General features: G+C 36.9%; 1 protein-coding gene across 1 annotated transcript; it reads right to left on the minus strand.

The window, feature by feature from the left end:
- Nucleotides 1-599: 599 nt before the first annotated feature.
- LOC109241865 lies at nt 600-1,847 on the minus strand. Its single transcript, XM_019408688.1, has 2 exons — nt 1,356-1,847; nt 600-1,253 (listed from the first exon to the last, which is right to left on the minus strand). Exons 1-2 carry the CDS (start codon nt 1,845-1,847, stop codon nt 600-602), a joined length of 1,146 nt encoding a protein of 381 aa, XP_019264233.1.
- Between the last annotated feature and the right edge of the window lie 7,578 nt (nt 1,848-9,425).

Genomic DNA, 9,425 nt, shown 5'->3' on the forward strand with positions numbered 1-9,425 from the left:
GGGCGCGACACTTTTGACACAGTTGTTGGCCTTAAAACTGGATCTGGATCATGATCTGGAGAGTCAAAGTTTGGAAATTCACTGCTGGACTGAGTGTTGGACTGAGTGTAAATACTTTTTGTAGGCATAAACACAAAGTTTGAGCCTTCACTTTGTTGATTAGACTGGGTAGGCTGACTGGCTTCAGGTGCAGTTAGCTCTATGTCCTCTTCATCAACCAATGTTGTGTTGTTTGTTCTTGCCATCTTTTCCATGCGTGGCTATTGTGTAAAGATAAAAAAATAAGTTAAATACTACTAATAGCACACTAATAAGTTAGAAAAAGTAACCATTACCTTCTCACAACCTCTAGCTTTATGATTAGGCTCTCCACAATTACTGCATGTCATGACTCTCCCTTTCCTGGAAATTCCCCACTCACCTTGCCTTTTGATAGCCTCATATTTTTCTCTTTTTCTCTTAATTTTAGGTCTCCCAGCCATCTTGACTAACTCAGGTGGTTCCATTGCTTGGGATGGGTCCACTTTCCAGAAGTTCTCACCTTTTACTGGTTGCAACTTGTGTTTGTAGGTTAGCAGGTATGCTTCCTTGCTATACCACTAGTTGAATTCCTTGAAAGGGTCCAACTTCATATGTTGTATGGACTTAATGGCATGGGGGCATGGAATTCCAGTAAGATCCCAAATCCTACATGTGCATTTCTTCAAAGTCATGTTAACAGTATGCCTGTCCAGCCCTTCTGAAACTTCATAGCCTAGGTCACCATTGGAATGAACATGACACTTATTAGCTATCTTCAAGTACTTCTTGTACAATTCCAGGCTATGTGGGCTGAGTTCATTTGTCCATGACCTCACTGCTTCCTCTCTTTCCCTCATTTGGTTCATCACCTTAACTCTAATTTCCTCAAGCATTTTGATGATGGGTTTGTGCCTAGCTTCAAGAAACCATGCATTGACAGATTCAGTGAAGTTGTTCTCTACCTTTTGGTTCTTGCACACAGTATCTAAATAAGCTTTACACCAAGCTTGAGGAGGATACTTCATCAATTCTTCTGCAGCTTGCTTATCAAGTTCACCAATGGACCTCAACTGGTCCTTGAAATCTTCTTCATAAGAACTCCAGGCACTCCACCATAATAACTTCTTGAACTCTGTTGTTCTCCATTTTTTGCACCAATTTGACTCAATGTGCCTAACACAGAATCTATGATGCGAATTAGGAAGCACATTGTTCACAACCTCAATTAATCCCTATATAAGACAAAAATACAAAAGGAAGCTGGATAAATAGAAGCTGATTAAAAAGACAAAAGGAAAAAAAAAACAGAAGCTGTTTAGGCATAAATATCATACCTTTTGCATTTCTGACATGAAGGTGATGCCTTCACCCTCCTTGAGATCTAGTGACCTTTGAAGCAATTCCAAGAACCAAGTCCATGTCCTTTTTGTTTCTTTATCCACTACTGCCCAAGCTATAGGATATGTTTGGTTATTACTGTCCAGTCCAACAGCAACTAACAACTGTCCTCTAGCTTTTTCTTTTAAAAATGTCCCATCTAAGCCAACAAATGGTCTCAAACCTAAATTAAAGCCCATCTTGAGAGCTTGAAGGCGAATATACATTCTCAGAAACTTTCTTTTACCTCCAGCAAGTGCATCCTTTGTCAAGTTAATGACAATATCACTCCTTGGGTTAGTGTCCCTTAGCTCATTGGCACAAGCCTCAAGTTTCTTATAGTCATCTGTAAAACTACCTTCCAACTTCTCCAAAATCAGTCTTTTAGCCCTCTTGCACTTTCCATAGCTAACATTTACATTAAACAACTGTTTCAGATCTGCTCTCATCTCCTTAATCTTATACTTAGGATTTCTTGCACCTTCTTCTTGAAGTAATTTGCTATTGTTTGATAGTCAACCCTAGTGTTCTCAAATGCTTCTTCACATGTATGCTCATCTCTTAATGTCTTTATCCTAACTCCAGGAAGGTTCCCATCCCTAGAAATCAGAACAACAAAAGCGCAGTCACCAACACATGTATACCTTAACCTTTTTTTATCACTTTTATCCACTTGTAAGTCCTTTTTGTTTGCCAAAGAATAAAAATTAATGCATTTTATAGCTTCAGGTATGTCTTTGAAGCTCATACCCTTGTATAATTCCTTATAATTTTCGCCCGCCTCAATTTCAGTATTTCTTTGCTTAGCAATTTTTTGTAATCCATCGGAATCATAATCAACCTCATCATCATCACTATAATTATCACCCTCACTCTCATTATCAGATTCACTACAGTCAGTACCATAATCAGTTATTACTGGATGTGAGTCAGTGTGATGAACAATATTAGGCACATTAATAGACTCTTCATACTCATCAACAACATAGAAGTGGAGTGTCTTAAATACATCAAAAATTAAACTCAGTAAATGCCTCATCCCATCATCATTTTCTACCTCATAGTAATTACCAAAAGGGCCATTTACAATAAGTTGTTTCACACCTACATGCCCTAACTCACTGGTGTGTGTTGTTTCTAGAAGCTTGTAAGAAATAAGTTCGTAATCATACCCTCTCCAGATGTGGACCAATTTCTTTGAATACAAGACTTGGGGTGTTGTGATCCAATCCCCACCATAATGCAACATTATGTCAACCAAAGGCATCCTTAATATTCTGGAATGCAATTAAAAATAATAAGTAAACTGACAAAGATAATTAATAAATAAATTAAATAAACAATAAATAAACCTACACATGAGCTAATAAAAGAACCTAAGGAAAATAATTAACAAATTAGAAGAAGAAGCAGAATAAAAAAGATAGTGACTTGGTGGACCACATACAACAAACTTAGCCAGAAACATTAACAATAGTAAAGGGAATAGAAAATAGGGGACCAGAAACATTAACAATAATAAAGGGAACAGAAAATAGGGGACTAGAAACATTAACAATAGTAAAGTCCCACTAACAATAAAATACTCAGATTCTTGGTTACTTAGGAACAACATACCACCATATATAGACAAAACGAATACTTAAGTCACAAATTGTAATCCCACATTCTCAGCCAGAAAAAGGCACAAATCACACTCGGAGCCACCAATAGAAGAAGAATCTCCACAATAATGCCGACCGTAAAAACCTTTACAGAAAATAGCTTAAATAATACATGCAGACACATAACAACATAGATATTGTCGATTTGAGCTCATGTCATAAACTGTAAAACCATAAAACGATTAAAAACCAAAGAATCAACTAGACCGAAAATATTTTAAAAAAAATACCAATGTCTTTCTTAAACAAACACAAAATGGAAGATAAACTTACCTTTTAAAGAAGAACAACCATAAATCGGAAGCATCAATGTATTTCTGAAGGCTATACGACTTAGGGTTTTGGAGTTAATTTCTTCTTCTCTGAGTTCTGCAGATCGACTTAGGTTTGAGGGGGGTGTCTAAGAGGATTTAAGTTAGCGGGGCTGGGGTGGGTCGGGTTAAAAGGGTTGGATCGGCTAGTTTTTAATTAGATATGGGACGGATGATTTTAGACCAATAGGATATTTACACGTGTATTAATTAATATCCTACCAATAAACTAACGGCTGAGAGGCATTTTAAAAACTTAAGTAAAACGGCAGGGACTTTAATAACACAAAAGTGAAACGGGGGTAGATATATCTTATTTTTAATAGTAGAGAGGCATTTTTGGCCCCTTAACCGTTCAATAATTTCAAGGAACTGATTTTTACTTTTATTTTCTTTTGCAAAAAAAAAAAAAAAAAAAAAAAAAAAAAAAAAAAAAAAAAAAAAAAGAGCAAGTTTTAATGAAAGCCTCTAGTATTAGAGAATAAGACAATTTCTACTTTATCCATTAAAGATTTCATTCAGCTATTTTCATGGTTCTCTCATATTAAATAATATAAATCAACTTATATAATATTGTGACTTCAAATCACTGTTTATTTGAGTTTCCTTATTCCTCTACGAAGAAAAATTAATTAAAATTTTATTATTAAAGTTTAAGATATTATTTATTACAAACCCAAAGGAACTAATGCGTTGCTTTACCTTTTTATGCAAAAACAATGTTGAAATTTGTGCTTCATAACTAAAATGAAAATACTCTTTTTTTGGTTGAAAAGAAAGTACTCTTTCTACAATATGAAAATAAAGTACTCATTTTGTTAAAATGAAAGAAAATACTTTTTTTACATCATAAAAAGAATACTCATTTTGTTGCAATAAAAGAAAATACTTTTTCTACATCATAAAAGAAAATAATCTTTTTGTTGAAATAAAATAAAATTTTTTTTACTATATCATTTTGTTGAAATAAAAAGAAAATACTTTTTTTACATCATGAAAAGAAAGTACTTTTATTTTGTTAAAATGAAAAAATATACTTTTTTTATTTCAACAAAATGAAAATACTCATTTGTTGAAATAAAAGAAAAAAGTATGCTATCTACAACATGAAAAGAAAGTACTATTAATAATATTTCAATTTAGGGAAGGGGTGGGTGGGAGTTGGGGCAAGTGGGTGGGGCGAGGGGTGGGATTGGGGTGGGGTGGGTAGGTGGGGGCGGGTTGATAGTGATTGGGAATAGGGTAGGGAAGGTTGAAAAGAAGTTTTGGAAAATGTTTCCCTTCTCTTGATAGGGAAAATATTTTCCTCCAATTGGTGGAAGATGAGTTCATGAGGAAAATATTTTTCGAAATATTAAGCCAACCCAAACATGAAAAAATTAGAAAATATTTTTCAAAAAATATTTTTCTTCGTACCAAACACGCCCTTAATAATCAAATCCTTGGTTTAGATAATCATTTAGGTCTCATTATGAAAGGAAAAAAATTTATCTTAAATCTCAATAGATAGGCATACGGTCTTTTCACAATGTTTGCTTCCATACGTTGCTTGAGCAAAACCACCTTATGCTTCAACTTTCTCGACTTTCTTTGATACTAAAGACCAAGCTAGCGTTTGACTGAAGTTTGGTTTGAAGATGAATATGTGTTTGAACTTAAGTTTTCAAAATAGATTTCACTTTAAAAAGAAAAAAAATGAAACATGACTTATATCTACAAGTTCACAAATAACAACAGTACCTTTATCAATAACGTTCATTATATTATCGCAAATCACAGTCCTGAACATAAATAAATTTGGTACAAAATTATCATTTTTATAATGAACTACATAATACACCATCAGATGACCGAGAAGACGAAGCAGCATTGTTACAAAATAATAATGGTGGGCTCTTTTATAAAATACAAAAGTTTGGCAATTTTTAAAAAATATAATAGTGATATTTTGGGCCCTGGTTTTAGATTTCTGGAATTTTCCAAAATGTAGATAAAATCTATGGCCAAACATGTATTTGCAAAAAAAAAAATCAAGTATATTTTGGCAAAATCTATTGCCAAACGGGTCCCAAATCACTCATTTCTTTTGGCTCATCGGCATGCTTCAACTCGTCTGTTTTGTGTGCTTACATTTGAACTTGATCAAGCCCAACTATTCCTTATAAAATAAACTTAGTCGTCATTATAAATATAATCCGGTTCACGAGTCCGTAGTCGAATCCCATAGGGAATTAACCTATTAACCATCATTATTCGTCTCACACGAATTCAAGTAACCAATCTCCAGAAGTTGCAAATATCACATTGTTGGTCTTTTAAGATTAAAAATGAGTAATGAGAATGCAGTAAACAATCAATAATAAAACTAAGTGTTATAAACAAGAACGAGAAGGCCTAGAGCTTGATTTCCCCCATTTATCAGAACCTTCCCACTATATTCCTTATAATTTAGCCTAGTTATTCTCTACGGATTGTGAGCACTTTATTTACCGTAATTCTCTCTCAAGTAACTATGCAATTTACTAGACACACTCTCTCAAATTCCGCTAGTTTTCTTTTTTTTGCCGCTCACTATGATCACGTCAAGGTTTCGTTATCCCTGTGATGACCCAAAAGGTTATCACTTGCTTTTAAATTAAATTCTGTGTTTCGAGGCATTAAAAACCTCTTTTATCTTTACCTCGATTTGCGTGCGCAGCCCGGGCGTGTAGCCGGAAAGCTGTTATGTGAAAAATCTGTGAAATATTGAAATTTTTACTTAAAATACATTTAAGTTGACTTCGGTCAATATTTTTGGTAAATGGAGCCGGACCCAAACCCGGACCCGTGATTTGACGGTCCCGGAGGGTCCGTAAAAAAATATGATACTTGGGCGTATGCCCGGAATCAAATTCCGAGGTCCCAAGCCCGAGAAATGAATTTTTAAAGAAAATTATTTTCTGAAATTGTTTAAAGGATTTTGAAATGAAATTTGATCCTGGTACAGGTCTTATATATAATTTAAGATGATTCTGTGAAATTTGGTGAGAAACGGAATCCGTTTGACGTGATTCGAGCCTAAAATGCAATCTCGGGTGAGTTTCGAGTAGGTTCCGGGTGTTTAAAGTTAGGAAAAATACTGCTGTTCACCAGTTCTGGTGTAACCGCACCTGCGGTTCTTGGGCCGCAGATGCGGACTCGCAGGTGCGAGAAGTGCATCGCAGGTGCAGCAGCCTTCGCAGATGCGGGAAAAGTTCCGCAGAAGCGGTTCCGCAGGAGCGGATTTATTCCTCGCAGATGCGGCCCCTGTGGGCCAAGTCATTTTCGCTGAAGCGACCATTTTTCCGCACGTGCGGTTGCGCAGATGCGACCCACGAGTCGCAGATGCAGAAGTCGGGCAGTGAGTCTTTTAAAAACATAACTTCAGCGATTTTTCTTTCAAATTTTCACAAAAATAGAAGAACTAGGGCGATTTTCTCAAGAGATTTTCTTCCCAAATCACAAGTAAGTATTCATTAACTGATTTCTTTCAACTATCTAATGTTTTTTATCAATTTTTATCAATAATCCTAGGGTTTTAATGGTAGAAAATTGGGAAATTGGGTAGAGTTAGGGCTTTTTGATTATTTGGTAATTTGACCTCGTTTTGGGGTCGGATTTCAAAGCAAATTATATATTCGGGCTCATGGGTGAATGGGTGATAGGGTTTTGGTCCGAACCTCGTGTTTTGACCAAGCGGGCCCGGGGTCAATTTTTGGGTTTTTGGAAAGAATGATTGGAAAGTTATAATTGAGCATTGGAATTGGATTGTTGGGCGTTTATTGAAGTTATTGAGTTGATTATGTCTAGATACGATTGATTTGGAGCCAAATTCGAAAGGGAAAGCGGTGTTTGAGGCTTGAGTTGGCCGTGGAAGTTCGTGGTAAGTGTTTGGTCTAACCTTAGCTTGAGGGATTAGGAGTGTGTCCTATTTGCTATTTGTTTTCTTGTTGAGTACGACGTATAGGCATGGTGATGAGTATCTATACGTTGGTGTCGAGCATGACCGTGGGTCTTATATTGCGATTTTTATGACTTCTTTGTATTATTCATGCCTCGGTGAAAATTTCTAATTGTTGTGCAAAGTTGTGAAAAGAATTGTGACCTATGAACGTTGAGGAGCGTTGGCTCCAGTTGTATAACGAATTGTGAAAGTATAAGTGATAATTGAACCTCTAGAGCAGTGGCTCGAGTTGTGAAGTGAATTGTGAAGTAAAAGTGCGAAAGAGAAGAGATCATTATGTTGTCCCCTTGCCGGGCTATTGTTGAGTTCTTAATTGATATTACGGATACTTAGGTTGATAATTCTTTGTGTTAGGTAAGGATTATGGTTATAGCTGAGGTAGTTAGGTGTTGTAGCAAGTTTGGTTATAGCTGAGGTAGTTAGAGGTTGTACCAAGTTTGATTATAGCTGAGGTAGTTAAATGTTGGAACAAGTTGGGTTATAGCTGATGTAACTAGATGTTGGAACAAGTTGGGTTATAGCTGTTTCTCCCTTGTCGGGGCGTATTTATTTATACTGTCGAATCCCTTGCCGGGATACTGTAGACCTTTTGATCCCTTGTCGGAACTCTCGTTATTATTGTAAATATTATATGTTTGTCTTTATATTGTTGTTCCCTTGCCGGGAAGTTATTATATTGCTTTTGTTCCCTTGCCAGGATTCCTTGTGATTTTGTGTTGGCTTGTAAATGGGAGCGGGTGGTACGCCTACCATAAGATTTAATAAAATGGGAGCGGGTGGTATGCCTACCACAAAATTTAATGAAATGGGAGCGGGTGATACGCCTACCACAAGATTTAATGAAATGGGAGCGGGTGGAACGCCTACCACGAGATTTTATGAAATGGGAGCGGGTGGTACGCCTACCACAAGATATAATGAAATAGGAGCGGGTGGCATGCCTGCCACGAGATACAGGAAATGGGATCGGGTTGCACGCCTGCAACAAGATGTGAAAAGAAAGTGAAATCTGCCTTTGTTTTTCCTTATTCTTGTTAGAGGGTGGTTTTTGATTCCTTAATAATTCTCTTGATATTCTGTTTTAGTTGTTATTCCCCGAAGCATGTTTTCCCCTCCCATCGTTATTTTCTTATCTCTGCTTTACTCTCCGCTGTATATTATACAACTGCACAGGTTTATTTGGTAGTTTGGTCCTAGCCTTGTCACTACGCCGAGGTTAGGCTAGGCACTTACCAGCACATGGGGTCGGTTGTGCTGATACTACACTCTGCACTCTTTTTGTGCAGACCCCAGTGTTGTAGACTTCGGACCGTAGGTTGGAGCTTATTTTCAGTTCACACGGAGATCCAAGGTAGACCTGTAGGCGTTCGCAAACCTTGGCGTTTCCTCTATCCTTATTTCCTGTTTCATTTTCTTTATATTCAGAAACAGTGTATTGATATTTTCTTCAGACTTTGTATGTAGTAAATCTTAGACCGTCTGTGATACTGTGAAACCAGTTCTGGGTAGTCGAGGTTCAAACAGTTGTATTAGATATTCGTGTTCAGATATCTTCTGGCTTCTTCTTCTGCTTATGTTAAATTCCGCTGTTTAAATTATTATTGTTATTTCAGAATTGTTAATGAATATAAAATAGGTAAAAAGGTATATTGTGCAATTAATTGGCTTGCCTAGCTCGTATTAGTAGGCGCCATCACGACTCCTGAAGGTGGGAATCCGGGTCATGACAATCAGAGAGAGGCTTATCAGAGGCAGTTTGAGCGTCTCCAGCAGGGTTCTATGACTGTTACCCAGTATGAGACCAGATTCATCGACTTGGCTCGTCATGCTCTTATCATACTTTCCACCGAGAGAGAGAGGGTGAGGAGGTTCATTGAGGGTCAGTTAGCTAAAGGTGGAGGTAGAGGTAGAGGTAGAGGTAGAGGTATTAGAGGTGGAGGTAGAGATGCTAGAGGTGGAGGTGCAGGTACTGTTCTGGTTTGTGGTAGAGAAGCTTCGGTTTTATTTTGCGCCGTGTTTGGTCATGCCTAGTTATTCTTTGAGTGCCCCTGTTTATGTATCTACCCCGGT

This window comes from Nicotiana attenuata, unplaced genomic scaffold, assembly GCF_001879085.1.
Source record: "Nicotiana attenuata strain UT unplaced genomic scaffold, NIATTr2, whole genome shotgun sequence".
Classification (NCBI taxonomy): Eukaryota; Viridiplantae; Streptophyta; class Magnoliopsida; order Solanales; family Solanaceae; genus Nicotiana; species Nicotiana attenuata.

Excerpts from the sequence above, each read along its gene's own strand:
- LOC109241865 (XM_019408688.1), bottom strand. The coding sequence starts at position 1,847 with ATGAGAGCAGATCTGAAACAGTTGTTTAATGTAAATGTTAGCTATGGA. Across the intron at positions 1,254-1,355 it reads TCATGTCAGAAATGCAAAAG|GGATTAATTGAGGTTGTGAA; the intron begins GTATGATATTTA and ends TGTCTTATATAG.